The sequence below is a fragment of the Coregonus clupeaformis genome, chromosome 9, assembly GCF_020615455.1.
Source record: "Coregonus clupeaformis isolate EN_2021a chromosome 9, ASM2061545v1, whole genome shotgun sequence".
NCBI lineage: Eukaryota > Metazoa > Chordata > Actinopteri > Salmoniformes > Salmonidae > Coregonus > Coregonus clupeaformis.
This window is the reverse complement of record NC_059200.1, coordinates 32,021,225-32,036,728: the sequence shown is the minus strand read 5'-3', so window position 1 is coordinate 32,036,728 and position 15,504 is coordinate 32,021,225. Positions and strand designations below refer to the sequence as shown.

Genomic DNA, 15,504 nt, shown 5'->3' with positions numbered 1-15,504 from the left:
TGCTGTTATGTACCTTGTGAAACTGTTCTGGATTACCGACCTCTGCCTTCCACAGAATAGCTTTATGAGGAGAAAAGTCATGAAAAAAAACATACATGTGGATTCATGTACAAAAAGAGATAGAGCTGGATAAACAAACCTAGATACACCCTCAGCCTTCATTAATAGAAACCTTCCTAAAATAGCACTACTGTATCTCTTTGAAGCCACATATTCAAGATTGTTTTGGTCTTTTTAATTTTGGGGGAGAAATTAAGCTGTTGTCTAACCAGATCATTCTTAGAAATATGAACACCAAGGTATTTAACAATGTTTTTCACTGGAATGTCATACAATAAAGTTTAATCAGTGTCATATAAAGATAACATTTCCGACTTTGACAAGTTAAGTTTAAGGCCCGATGCAAGAGAAAAATGATTGATCAACTGCACCACCTGCTCAATTTGAAATTTGTCTCTAAGAAACAATGTTGTGTCATCAGCCAGTTGAGTCATTCTTATTTCTCTGTTGAATATTGATAACCCTTGAATGTCTGGATTATTTAGGACAGTCAAAGATAATAGTTCAACCACAATCCAAAAAAGAAATTGAGAAATAGGACACACTCGATGCACACCTCTCAGTACTGAAAATATTTTTGAAGTATTTGGATAGAGAATGACACTATTAACATCTTCATCAAATATTGCTACAGTAGATGTATCATTTTCTCTGAAACCAAAGACATGAAGAGCCTGAAGTAGGAATTGATGTTCTATTGTATTAAATGCCTCATAGAAGTCAAGAAATACAATAAGAGCATCAGATTCCACATTGTCTGAATAGTTTAAAGGTCCAAAATCAACCTGATATTACAACGAATATGGCGATTGGCCATAAAGCCAGTTTGAGTCTCATTTATAATTTCCTTAAGACCTTTTTTCAAACATCTAGCATACACATGAGAGATTACTTTGTAATCTACATTTAAAACAGTTATAGGTCTCCAGTTTCCAATAGATCAATTATCCTTATCTGGTTTGGGTAGTAAAGTAATCAAACCTTGTTTCATTGTAGTAGACATTTCCTTTCTATCCATACAATCTTTAAACATTTCTGATAAAGGACTTTCAATAATGTTCCAGAAACAAACATAAAATTCAACTGAATGTCCGTCAATACCAGGAGATTTACCTTTTTTCATTGAATTGCTTCAGAGATCTCACAACTCAAGATATCTACCTCACAGTCTGATTTGAATTGTTCTGAAATTGTTGGCGTAAAGCCCTTTACCTCCCGAGTGGCGCAGCGGTCTAAGGCACTGCATCTCAGTGCTAGAGGCGTCACTACAGACCCTGGTTTGATCCCGGGCTGTATCACATCTGGCCGTGAGTCCCATAGGGTGACGCACAATTGGCCCAGCGTCGTGAGGGTTTGTCCGGGGTAGGCGTCATTGTAAATAAGAATATGTTCTTATCTGACTTGCCTAGTTAAATAAAAAAATATATATATATAAAAAAAATGACCTGTTCAATAAATGTATCACAATCCTCGAGATTGAAATATGATTTATAGAAATGACCATAAAATAAGTTCACACCCTCTGCTATTTCTATAAGATTAGTGTTAAGATTGTCATTTATCACTCTTTCTTATTTGTGTATTAACTAATTTATCGCATGGTGATGTCACCATGGAAGGCCAAAACTCCCTCCCACCAAAACATGCTCAAATGTCAGGCTATCTTTCAAACAGCTATTACACTAAAAGGGCATTATCGGATATTCACACTTCACAGTATTATTCCAACCTCATAGTGTGGAAATATATACAAAACATAGAAAAATCAAGCTGCACTGGGCCTTTATCAAAAATAATCCACCCTAAATTAGAGCTTGATTTGTTATTTAAAAAGAAAAAGAAACACATAATGACTGTTGTTCTTTTGTGAGAAAAATCTGTTTCAGTACAATAATGTCTGGATTCAAAGTTCACACAATGACGAAACGCTCAGCAGTTGCTAGAATGCATGCTCATTGGGGAATGGAAAAACTGCATATAAATCATATCTAATAAATAACTAAGTACTGTATCCATCTAACTTGAAGGCATATGCAGGATATGTGTCTCATCAATGATCTGTCCTCTTGTGTCCCAGCACCAAGACAGGACCTAGTATGTATGTTACTGTGCAATGTCTGGCACTTGGTATGGTTTCTGGTACATTACACATCCTACCCTGTGTTTTTTTATTTTACTTGTGTTAAATCAGAATAGTCTGGAAACTACTGTATGATCAGAATTTACTCTGCAAGCCTGCCAGGGAGGATATTATTATTTATTTTTATTTCACCTTTATTTAACCAGGTAAGCCAGTTGAGAACACGTTCTCATTTACAACTGCGACCTGGCCAAGATAAAGCAAAGCAGTGCGATAAAAACAACAACACAGAGTTACATATGGGGTAAAACAAAACATAAAGTCAAAAATACAACAGAAAATATATATACAGTGTGTGCAAATGTAGCAAGTTATGGAGGTAAGGCAATAAATAGGCCATAGTGCAAAATAATTACAATTAGTATTAACACTGGAATGATAGATGTGCAAGAGATGATGTGCAAATAGAGATACTGGGGTGCAAATGAGCAAAATAAATAACAATATGGGGATGAGGTAGTTGGGTGGGCTAATTTCAGATGGGCTGTGTACAGGTGCAGTAAGTTGCTCTGACAACTGATGCTTAAAGTTAATGAGGGAGATAAGAGTCTCAAGCTTCAGAGATTTTTGCAGTTCGTTCCAGTCATTGGCAGCAGAGAACTGGAAGGAATGGCGGCCAAAGGAGGTGTTGGCTTTGGGGATGACCAGTGAGATATACCTGCTGGAGCGCATACTAGGGGTGGGTGTTGCTATGGTGACCAATGAGCTAAGATAAGGCGGGGATTTGCCTAGAAGTGATTTATAGATGGCCTGGAGCCAGTGGGTTTGGCGACGAATATGTAGTGAGGACCAGCCATCAAGAGCGTACAGGTCACAGTGGTGGGTAGTATATGGGGCTTTGGTGACAAAACGGATGGCACTGTGATTGACTACATCCAATTTGCTGAGTAGAGTGTTGGAGGCTATTTTGTAAATGACATCGCCGAAGTCAAGGATCGGTAGGATAGTCCGTTTTACGAGGGCATGTTTGGCAGCATGAGTGAAGGAGGCTTTGTTGCGAAATAGGAAGCCGATTCAGATCCAGATCAGGTTTAACCTAACATAGCAGGTGTGGTACCTGAGGGGTATATTGCAAAGAAAGTTCACTGATTTATCCAGCTAATTTGCCAAAATATTCTGTAATAACCTTACATTTTTTTTTTTAAAGATAAGCTTGAAATGGGAAGGTCTAATTGACTCAACAATCAAAAACCCATATCTAAGTTTAGATTTCTTAATGAACTAAAAAAAAGTTATTTATCGTTGTTTATCAAAGTTAGCTGGCAAACTCATTAAATGTACTTTGAAGTATACCCCTCAGACCATACATGACCAAACACGTGGGACAGTACAAAGGTTTTCTCATTGGGCACACCTCCTCCCAGTCAGTTTCAGTTTTGGCTCTTTCTGCCCTCCTCCTGATCTTGTCGCGCAATCCGATTGGTCCTCCGTTGCAGCGTGAGGCCAAAAGTAACCCATCTTCGCATCACACCACTCGCTGCTGTCAAAAGCGTCTCTTGTAGTTGCATTAGGTCATCATAGTGTGATTTTTGGTTGGAAATACATGCCTGAAATTAGAGTGAATAAATAATCACCCATCCTTTGGGATAAAATATTCAGGATTGCTTGTCGGTTTATTTCACACGGTGAGTATCTTAAGCTCAGTACGAGTACACTAATTGTCTGTGTACAGTAATCGCTTGCTGCCTGTACATAGCTACACCTTGCATGCCATTGTGCTAGTTAGTAAGATGCCGGTCTAGCTAGCTGGATACCCAGTATCTAACACTTTCTTATACGCTACTCATTCACATCCACCAGAGTTGTATTGAGACGAAGGCTTTTTTAATGTATTTGATTATGGTAGTTAAACCATAACGCGACACAAAATTAGTAACGTTAGCTACTAGCATGATTTGATGTAGCTACTAGCTAGCTAGCTACCTAACGTTACTTTGCTCGACATAGGATTCCCATCCATAAGATTCACCAGTTTTGACATTTTTTGCCCCCATCATTAGAGCCAACATGGACTCAGCGGTAGACCTAACATAGTAAACGTAAATCTGGAACGCTCCAATTGGTGTGATATGTTTTGTTTTGTTTCGTATGGTATGTATTAATTTGTGGATGATCATCCAATTCGTATGCTATGTTACTAATTTCAATTCGTAGGCTATGTTACTAATTTCAATTCGTACCCTATGTTACGAATTTCAAATCGTACCCTATGTTACGAATTTCAATTCGTACGCTATGTTACGAATTGCAATTTGTTGTGGCTAACGTTAGCTAGGCTAGGAGTTAAGGTTAGGGTTTGGCAGTGTTTTCCACTAGCGCCAGGTACTTTTCAGCCGGGTACTTTTCCCACCTAAATTAGCCAGGCTACTTTTTTACAATTCGCAAGTCTGAAAAAAAGTAAGCTGAGCCCTCTCTCGCTAGAATGAACGATATGCATCTTCTAGCGATCTATTGATAGGACAGGCGCCTGTCAGTCACAAAGTGAGTGTTGACAGGGAAACACTACTGGTTTGACAGTCTGCTGTCTGTCCCGCCTCACGGTACCTGGGTGTGTGTGTTGTGTACGCTGTGGTTGCGTTCAGATTCCTTTACATGGATGGAGAGGGCATGATGCTCTTTCATCGTCTGTGAGTCAATTTGCACGTCCCATATAATGTGGTAACAATGAGTCCAAATCCACTTAGCGTTATTGTTTTCTGGCACATTATTTTCTTTTGTGTTTCATATGCAGCCACGAAATGCTGGCGCATAGGTTTACTGTGATTTGATTGACGAACAGCAAACTTGACTAGTTTATAAATGGTGTCGAACTGACTAAATAGTCTCTCTTATATCCTTGCCATTCATAAATCATACAACGTAGTTATGTCTATGGTATCACAACGGGGCAAGTGAACTAAAGATCTTATTTGTATTTTCGATATGAAGTCCATCAGGACTTTCCAGACAGTGACGTTCAAGTGAGTGACTCGTCAGTAGCATACCGAATCTCACTGGTAAGAGAGACCTTCATTTGGCTCCCTAATTTGTAGTTTTTTTGGCGATTATCTGCAGATAAATTATAAAAACATTCGATGAAGATGGTGAGTCCTCCTCACTTCAGGAACAACATGTAGGTTAGTGGATAAATAGCCTCCTCTGGTCCAAAATATGATAAAATAAAACAGATTTAGTTGTTTTAAAAGCTAATGATACTTATGGTATTTTCAAAGATATTGATATAGGTCTACTGATTTAACCAAGGTGTTGACAATGGACTAGTCAACTGCTGCTTTCTGTGTAGCAAGGCCCATGATTAACACCTGCTTCATTCTTCAATCATACCTGTATTGCAGATAGCTGAGAAAATTCCTCTTAAAAGGACGTTTGAAGCCTGTGGAAGTCAGCAGACTCTTACGAAATTCTTTAAGAAGAAATGTGTGGGTCAGTTGTAAAATTAGTATTTTCTTTTGAATAAATTACATACTGCAGTTCACTTGTTGAAATTCTTTCAATAATTTAACTGATGTTGTTCTATCTTTTCTCTTAACATGTATGGACCCAAACACTTAATTGAGCATCTCTTCTGTTTATTTTAGAGTGTGAAAGTGCCCATCACACAATCTGTTTAATTTTGCATTTAACCTTACATTTATTTTTTAAAGATAATTTCTGCTATTTACTTCATTTTTCTGTTTTAATAAAATACATAATTTGAAGAACAAACATAATTGTGGCAATTCATATTTTGCACTAAAATACTTTAATCTCAAGAGAAGGGCGGCAGGTAGCCTAGCGGTTAAGATTGTTGGGCCAGTAACCGAAAGGTCGCTGTTTGAATCTCTGAGCTGACTGGGTGAAAAATCTGGTACTATAAAAACCTACTTTATGTAAAGTTGTTGGTGGTATAGCTTGCAAAATAAACAACTGTGACTTTAGGTGACAACAAAATGCTGTTTGTTTCTAACATTAGGACTGTTTTCCTCAAGAAATTAAAATCTGCTTCATATTTTGTTTCCTTGCCACGATACTTCAGAGTATTGCGATACTGGTATTGTGAAAACACTACAATAAAGTATTCAATAATTTCACTGTGTATTTTGGATGGAATCAAGCTAAAATGCTAAAGTTGTCCATGATGAGAATTGAACACGCAACCTTTGTGTTGCTAGAAGTTCATGTTATAGTTGCAAAGTACCTAAAAAGTACTTGTTGTTAAAACACTAAAGTTGTCTGTGATGAGATTTGAACACGCAACTACCTATCCACCCTGAACAACCACCCTACTTTAGTTTTTGCCGTAAGTAAACTTCTGTCTTATGTAACCATACCAAATGTTATGTCTAGTCTATGAGACCAGACTGTTAGAGCCCTGTTGTAAAACATAATTTATTATCATGCTGGGTAGCTATGTATATGTTCAGTGCTGTTCACTTACATTATGTCTGCAATGCTTGCTTGTTTTTCAGGTCCAGTAGCTAACTGCTGCTGGTAAGGTGTGTCTGTTTTGGTCTGGTTGCTCTGCTCATGCGCAGTTGCAGTTTCAACAAATTATACCCCCTCAAAGACTAATATCAAGGCAGACCATGCCTCTCAAACCAGTCAACTAGCAGTAGTTGACTATGTGGTTTTGGATTGGAGTTTGTTGTAGCTATATGAGATATATTACAGTAAGCACTTTACTTAAGAAGGATTGGGATGTATTGCACTCTGTACCATTCTTTTGCAATATCTTGCAATATGAATGCAGGGTCAGCATAATTTGTTGTGCAACTCAACTCACTGATGCAATCTAACAGCAGCCCATGCCAGGATGACCGTGTCATCATGCTGTGGGCCTGACTTACTTGAGGACTCAGTCCTATCGCCTGCTTTATAAATACATGTGGTTTTGACTCCCTCCTCTCCCTCCAGTGTTCGCAGCCTGCCAGCGTGGTGACGTTTCAGCCATGGCACAGCAGGACGCGCCTGCCAATAAGGCCGCTGCCCCGAACCTGGCCGTGCTGCACTCCAACTTTATCATCGGCTCTGTGTCGGAGGAGAACTCTGAAGATGAGCTCCTGGGGAAGCCAGACCTGACGCTGGGCCTGGAAGAGAAGGAGCGCTCCATATCCCCCACCTCTAGCCTCAGTTCAGAGAACAGCAGCTACGAGATGGGCTTCGACAATATCGATGGGCCCCACATGAGGTCAGAACCCAGGCTTTTCTTTCTCGTTTGTGTTACCTGAGCCTCTCTGTTTGGCTCGTCTTGTTTATCCAGGCATGGCAACCACACAAAGGTGTTTTAATCATAGCATGATCTTTACTGAGGTTACTGTTATCTCAATACATTATACAAAATGGTACTGCACTAGTTTTGATTGCAGCAACAATCTGGCCCCAGTCATATGGGATGAAGAAACCTCCAATACAGACCTGTCTCCATCAGACGAGTCTGGAGTGGAGTATTCTGAAATGGCAGCAGCAGGAGAACACTGGGTTCAGTTCAGTGCTCTCCCCCTGGCTGGCTCCCCCTTCTCTGCTGTGTGGGTGTTTAAAAATGTGGCCTGGCCAGACCAGCTTCACACCCTGCCTGCCTGCTATAGAGGAGCTGTGTGTTCTGGGAGGACTGGCCTCCCTGCTGCTGCTGTCCTTCTGCCAACAGCCTCAGCCCTAAGCTCTCCCTGGAGCCTGGCCTCACCAGCTCTCCTTTATATTCAGTGGCTCTTTTTACAGCTACTGGGACTAGGCTTTAGAGAATGGACATTGTGAATGAGTGTGGCATACATAAGACTTGATTTGTATGATTAAGTAGCAGATATGGTGCTGGCAAGAAGAATAAGGCTACATTTGTACACATAGTAAGCGTAGGCTATTTATTTAGAATGGTGTTCAGATTTGTTTCTCACTGTCTTACTTGTTGCAAACTCTGTTTTGTGTGTAGGTTATTTGGTCTAGTGAGTTTTGGTTAAACTACAGTATATGCCTGCCACAGGTCTGGGCTGTTGGAATTGAAGCATTGTAATAGAGACTAAGGCAGTGTCAATCACGGAATTTTAGATGGCAGTTATTAGTCAGTGTATTATACAGTGGGGAAAAAAAGTATTTAGTCAGCCACCAATTGTGCAAGTTCTCCCACTTAAATGAGAGGCCTGTAATGTTCATCATAGGTACACGTCAACTATGACAGACAAATTGAGAAAAAAAAATCCAGAAAATCACATTGTAGGATTTTTAATGAATTTATTTGCAAAATATGGTAGAAAATAAGTATTTGGTCACCTACAAACAAGCAAGATTTCTGGCTCTCACAGACCCGTAACTTCTTCTTTAAGAGGCTCCTCTGTCCTCCACTCGTTACCTGTATTAATGGCACCTGTTTGAACTTGTTATCAGTATAAAATACACCTGTCCACAACCTCAAACAGTCACACTCCAAACTCCACTATGGCCAAGACCAAAGAGCTGTCAAAGGACACCAGAAACAAAATTGTAGACCTGCACCAGGCTGGGAAGACTGAATCTGCAATAGGTAAGCAGCTTGGTTTGAAGAAATCAACTGTGGGAGCAATTATTAGGAAATGGAAGACATACAAGACCACTGATAATCTCCCTCGATCTGGGGCTCCACGCAAGATCTCACCCCGTGGGGTCAAAATGATCACAAGAACGGTGAGCAAAAATCCCAGAACCACACGGGGGGACCTAGTGAATGACCTGCAGAGAGCTGGGACCAAAGTAACAAAGCCTACCATCAGTAACACACTACGCCGCCAGGGACTCAAATTCTGCAGTGCCAGACATGTCCCCCTGCTTAAGCCAGTACATGTCCAGGCCCGTCTGAAGTTCGCTAGAGTGCATTTGGATGATCCAGAAGAGGATTGGGAGAATGTCATATGGTCAGATGAAACCAAAATAGAACTTTTTGGTAAAAACTCAACTCGTCATGTTTGGAGGACAAAGAATGCTGAGTTGCATCCAAAGAACACCATTCCTACTGTGAAGCATGGGGGTGGAAACATCATGCTTTGGGGCTGTTTTTCTGCAAAGGGACCAGGACGACTTATCCGTGTAAAGGAAAGAATGAATGGGGCCATGTATCGTGAGATTTTGAGTGAAAACCTCCTTCCATCAGCAAGGGCATTGAAGATGAAACGTGGCTGGGTCTTTTCAGCGTGACAATGATCCCAAACACACCGCCCGGGCAACGAAGGAGTGGCTTCGTAAGAAGCATTTCAAGGTCCTGGAGTGGCCTAGCCAGTCTCCAGATCTCAACCCCATAGAAAATCTTTGGAGGGAGTTGAAAGTCTGTGTTGCCCAGCGACAGCCCCAAAACATCACTGCTCTAGAGGAGATCTGCATGGAGGAATGGGCCAAAATATCAGCAACAGTATGTGAAAACCTTGTGAAGACTTACAGAAAACGTTTGACCTGTGTCATTGCCAACAAAGGGTATATAACAAAGTATTGAGAAACTTTTGTTATTGACCAAATACTTATTTTCCACCATAATTTGCAAATAAATTCATAAAAAATCCTATAATGTGATTTTCTGGATTTATTTTCCTAATTTTGTCTGTCATAGTTGACGTGTACCTATGATGAAAATTACAGGCCTCTCTCATCTTTTTAAGTGGGAGAACATGCACAATTGGTGGCTGACTAAATACTTTTTTTCCCCACTGTATATATCCTCTGCGCCTGACTGCATGTGCTCCTGCTTCAGGGAGGGGGGTGTTGCCTAGGCAACCAAAAACGTGTTTGCTACAACACCTTGCTTGTTTCAACAAGGAGCAACAAAGTTTCATCACGTTGTAGAGCAGGGATCATCAACTAGATTCAGCCGCAGGCCGATATTATTATTATTATTAATTTTTTTCTTGAGCGGATTGTCAGGGGGCCGGAACATAGTTGCAAATAATTTGCATACTGCAAATTGATCGCAATAAAAATGTATTTATTGATTTGGCCTTCTTGCGGTCAATTTGCAGTATGCAAATTATTTGACTAAAACATAATAATTTCATATCATGCTTATGTTTGTGTACGGTCACATACACTGAGTGTACAAAACATTAGAACATGCTCTTTCCGTGACAGACTGACCAGGTGAAAGCTATGATCCCTTATTGATGTCACCTGTAAAATCCACTTCAATCAGTGTAAATGAAGGGGAGGAGACAGGTTAAAGAATGATTTTTAAGCCTTGCGACAACATGGATTGTGTATGTGTGCCATTCAGAGGGTGAATGGGCAAGACAAAAGATTTAAGTGCCTTTGAATTGGGTATGGTAGTAGGTGTCAGGCACACCGGTTTGAGTGTGTCAAGAAAAGTAACGCTGCTGGATTTTTTTACACTCAACAGTTTCCCGTGTGTCTCAAGAATGGTCCACCACCCAAAGGACTTCCAGCCAACTTGACACAACTGTGGGACGCATTGGCGTTAACATGGGCCAGCATCCCTGTGGAATGCTTTCGACACCTTGTAGAGTCCATGCCCTGACGAATTGAGGCTGTTCAGAGGGAAAAAGGGGATGCAACTCAATATTAGGAAGGAGTTCCTAATGTTTTGTACACTCAGTGTTCATTTTATCTCTCTATTATGTGTGGAAATACTTTGGAACAGATTTCTAAAATGAAAATCACCTGGGGCTGATTTGCTGGTGTTTTTAAAATATTTTATGTCCCAGAAAACATAGGGGCCAAATAAAATCACTGAATTTGGCCAGCAAGCCACCAGTTGGAGAACCCTTTTGTAGAGTCCATGTTACAGCAGAAACGGACTCAACCGCACGAATGCCCGGACCTCCAGTCTTCAGTCAGCTTTTTTAAAAATGTGTAAATGGTTATGATGGTTAATTTATTTTCATGGCGGTTTTCATCCATAACCATCGGTTACACAGTTATACAGTAATTGTGCCAGCCCTAATAGAGACTGGTGAGATTCAACCCTACAGTCACTCTAGCAGTAAGGTTTTAGTGTTTGTGGTGGGCCAATACACGGAAGAAGAAGTAAATATTCACACTGTTGTTCACCTGTCACCTAGGCCTAACTCTTTCCACACACATGGGGCTACATTCCATAGCCATGGTTGGACAATAGCAGTGTACACACTCCTATATTAGCCTATGTGGCAGTCATTTGGTGGGAGGAAAGAAAGAAAACAATTGAAATGTACATCAGATATCAAGTTAAGTTTAACTAAACATCATGCCAAAGTATTTATCTACAGTCTATATGGTGTTGACTGAGCTTTCAGACTGTTATTATGATGTGCCAGTCTGACAGAAAGAGGGAGGCATGTTTTTGTTGTTGATCCTTTTTTAGCACCTCACATTTCAGTGATTAGTTTCACAGCTCTCCACAGCTGCCCTATCCTGTCTGGTTGGGCTTCAGGGGACAGGGGAGTATGTGATGGGGGAGTGTGAGGGTTGATGATGAAACTGGAATTACTGGACAGTGGTAGAGGAGACTCTCCTCCCCCACCCCTCTCTCCTATAGGACAAGGGGGAGCTCAGCTGAGCTCAGTAATGGGAAGTGCCATTCTCTGGGGGCTTCATTCAGAGGCCTCTGTCTGCCTGTCTGAATGTAGCATGCCTGCAGAGCAGAGCACAGAGCTCCCCAATCTCCTCAAGATGCAACAGTGCAGTGTCAGGCCACAGCAGCCAGCCAAACGCAGACTGGGGGCTCTGCCTCTGCCACACCCTCCTGGGCGACTGGATGCCTGCTCCTCCTCCTCATCCTCCCACTGGCTCTCTCTGAGGGTGGAGCCTAGTTTATTTTTCCCTCAGAGGAAACGCTTGCCCTAGCCTGTAAACAACATTTCAGGAATGAGCTCCTCCTGCGACTGGTTGGTGATGGTGTGTTGTACATCATCCCATGGTGATGTAATGCAACTGTTGTTAAAACACAGCTGTCAGCCTACAAGGTCGACAGATCTGGTTTGGTGTTTTTTCCTGGCTGGGGAAGGCTTACGCTTGAAATAGACTCTTCAGCAGGGCAAGAGCACTTCCCTCACGTGCTGCTTGTGCAGCCAGTGTAGCATCTCTCATTGATCCCAGTGAGACTGTTTCACCAGCACTTGCGCTACACTTACGTTATGTGTCTGCTGTAGTTTGGTTGTTATCCTATTATGCTTGTGTGTATATTGGCTGTGTCATATAGGCTAGCCCTACTTTCATGTATTTTTAATATATACATTTTTATGATTGTGTTATGTTTATGACAAATGCTGGGAAATGGTGAACCCCACCAACCGTACACTAGGGTGTTCTCTTAATGCTGAAATAATGTCAGTCGTTTACACAGACCAAGCATGTCTGGGCTGCACCTGGTCAAGCAGGGACGAGACCGCCGTCGCATCGACCTGCAGAGAGATTTCACCGTGGCCTCCCCCGCCGAGTTCGTCACCCGCTTCGGAGGCAATAAGGTCATCGAGAAGGTAAGACCAGGGCTTCTTTAGCTTCTGTGGCCTAGTTTTACCACATTATTGACAGAGTATTTCAGAGACTAGTCCCCCACTCGCATCTCTTCCTGTCTCAGGTCCTCATTGCCAACAATGGCATCGCGGCGGTTAAGTGCATGCGCTCCATCCGCCGCTGGGCTTACGAGATGTTCCGCAACGAGCGCGCCATCCGCTTTGTCGTCATGGTAACCCCCGAGGACCTGAAGGCCAATGCAGGTGAGCTTTACATCAAGGTAGCATCACCACTAGTAACAGCAGAGTAACCGTGTCGCTGTAGTCTACCCAGCCTCTCCTAACTCTGCTTAATGACCCGTTAAGCAGAGTTAAACAAGCAGACCCTCCAGGCTCCCAGGGATGGACCAGAGCAGGCTGTCTGTTGGTTTTGTCTTGAACGGCACTGAACAGCCAAGAATGCCCTAGTTCAGAAGAAAAGGCTCTGTCTGATGGTGTAGAAAGGCAGTGCATTCTGAAAGTGCTATCGTGTGTAAATAGTTTTGCACTGGTGGTGAGGTTTAGATGAGATGATAGCAAGCCAATATTGAGAGACGAAAGATGAGATTAAATGTTGGACTGTTATACATGCTATCTTATGTGCAGAGCAGACCTAAATGGTTTTCACTCCACTATCTTCAACAGAGTACATAAAGATGGCCGACCACTATGTGCCTGTGCCAGGAGGGACCAATAACAACAACTATGCCAACGTGGAGCTCATTCTGGACATTGCCAAGCGAATACCTGTGCAGGTACTGCTAGACATTCATTTATTTAGGGCTAGATTAGACCTTCATATAAATAGTGATTGAACTTTCTTGTAATCTGTGTTTGAACTTGTGTTGTTTGTAATGCTTGTGGTGTCTCCAGGCTGTATGGGCTGGGTGGGGCCATGCCTCAGAGAATCCCAAACTCCCAGAGCTGCTCATGAAGAATGGCATTGCCTTCATGGGTAAGACTGTGTTTTCAGCTGACTAGTTATTTCATCCACACACAGAGCCATGTATACTGCTTTTAGTCCCTCTGTCCTGTGCCTGAGTTGGCCTGTAAGATGTTGTGTTCTGTGCCCACATCCAGGTCCTCCTAGCCAGGCCATGTGGGCACTAGGGGACAAAATCGCCTCATCCATCGTGGCTCAGACAGCTGGCATCCCAACCCTGCCATGGAGCGGAGCAGGTATGTCCGTGCACCGTTTAATACTACTGATGTCTTAGAAGTAAGTGTGTTGTTAGACTGCTCCCGTGGTGTGTGTGTTAGGCTTGGGCGGTATACCGTACCGTATATCGGGGTATTTTGAAATACCCACGGTGCATATATTTATATTGAATAATTGTTTTCACAAAAATTAAATTGAGCCAGTCACATGGTATGTTTGTCTCAAAGAGCACACAGAGCAAACAGAAGTTTCGTGATGTGATGAACCACTGTTGAGCAGCGCAAGAAAGGTGATCAAGTTACACTGGAAATTCACTAGCTACTAATGTTTGCCAGCTAAATATCTTATAACTATAAGTTAACTATCTAAGATGTGCCAAATAAATGTTTTCCAGCTTAGGGCTCCAGCTATGCATTTGTTTTGCTAACTTGCTAGCTATAGGTGGCTAGCTTGCAAGGTCAAGCTTCTTGGTTACAGAAGAGACAATCAATCCCCTCCTGGATGAAGTGTGACTAGACCTTTGAGATAGTTGAATAACTTTATGACTTGTGTTTTCTGTCCTTGCAATTAGTTTATGTTCGCTTGCATTTGTTAGCATCTAGCTAGCATCCGCTATGGGAATTCTCTAGTACTTTGTTAGCATTTGTTAGCATATTTTTTTGGGGGTGAAAGGAATAGAGCCCCTTGTGTGCACTGCCGGTAATACCGAACACACTGGTATGGAAATCTGGATACCGCCCAACCCTAGTGTGTGTGTGTGTGTGTGTCTCAGGACTCACAGTAGAGTGGACAGAGAGTGACCAGAAGAAGAGGATCATCAACGTTCCACCTGATCTGTATGAGCTGGGCTGCATCCATGATGTGGAGGCAGGACTGAAGGCTGCAGAGGTGGTGGGCTACCCTGTGATGGTGAAGGCCTCGGAGGGAGGTGGAGGAAAGGGCATCCGCAAAGTCAACTGTGCTGATGACTTCCCCAACCTCTTCAGACAGGTGAGAAGTCCAGTCTAATTCCAGTATCAGTATATGGTTATGATGGGCTGAAATACATGATCAGTATGTGTATAATTATCTAAATGACGTTATCAGTATGTGTATGATTTTGATTGACTAACCCCTCATGCCCCCTCTCCTTGGCTCCTCAGGTCCAGACAGAGGTTCCAGGCTCACCCATCTTCGTGATGCAGCTGGCCAAACACGCTCGTCACCTGGAGGTCCAGCTCCTGGCTGACCAGTACGGCAACGCCATCTCCCTGTTCGGCAGAGACTGCTCCGTACAGCGGCGACACCAGAAGATCATCGAGGAGGCGCCTGCCACCATCGCCGCCTCAGATGTGTTTGAGGACATGGAGAGGGTATGGCACAATTTTTGCTATTGGATGGGGACTTTGCCATGAGAAGAGCTATGCCAATATGTTGTAATTTGAGAGAGACTATGACCAGAGGAACTCGCTGACCTGTGGTTAGGTTGCCGGGTTGTGACAGTCTATTCCTCACTCCTCAGTGTGCAGTGAAGCTGGCTAAGATGGTGGGCTACGTCAGTGCTGGCACAGTGGAGTATCTCTACAGCCAAGATGGCAGCTTCTACTTCCTAGAACTCAACCCTCGTCTGCAGGTGGAACACCCCTGTACTGAGATGGTGGCCGACGTCAACCTGCCTGCTGCACAGCTGCAGGTCTGTGTGTGTGTGTGTGTTTGGTTTTACTATCCTTGTGGGGACCAGAAGTCTTCAG

The 15,504-nt window shown here is 42.5% G+C and overlaps 1 protein-coding gene across 7 annotated transcripts in view; it reads left to right on the top strand.

Annotated features, from left to right (window-relative positions):
• The first annotated feature begins 3,683 nt into the window (after positions 1 to 3,683).
• acaca (acetyl-CoA carboxylase alpha) overlaps positions 3,684 to 15,504 on the top strand; it is a 49,546-nt gene continuing 37,725 nt past the window's right edge. For 4 of the 7 annotated variants that reach the window (XM_041885999.2, XM_041885995.2, XM_041885997.2 and 1 more), the window contains exons 1-10: positions 3,684 to 3,825; positions 7,094 to 7,367; positions 12,456 to 12,600; positions 12,702 to 12,840; positions 13,261 to 13,370; positions 13,489 to 13,570; positions 13,696 to 13,794; positions 14,547 to 14,764; positions 14,917 to 15,126; positions 15,276 to 15,446. In XM_041885999.2, the coding sequence (XP_041741933.1) occupies positions 7,129 to 7,367; positions 12,456 to 12,600; positions 12,702 to 12,840; positions 13,261 to 13,370; positions 13,489 to 13,570; positions 13,696 to 13,794; positions 14,547 to 14,764; positions 14,917 to 15,126; positions 15,276 to 15,446 (1,413 nt within the window). In that variant the 5' untranslated portion in view covers positions 3,684 to 3,825; positions 7,094 to 7,128. The remainder of the gene's footprint in view (positions 3,826 to 7,093; positions 7,368 to 12,455; positions 12,601 to 12,701; positions 12,841 to 13,260; positions 13,371 to 13,488; positions 13,571 to 13,695; positions 13,795 to 14,546; positions 14,765 to 14,916; positions 15,127 to 15,275; positions 15,447 to 15,504) is intronic. The other 3 variants (XM_041885996.2, XM_041885998.2, XM_041885994.2) reach the window with 1 other exon arrangement.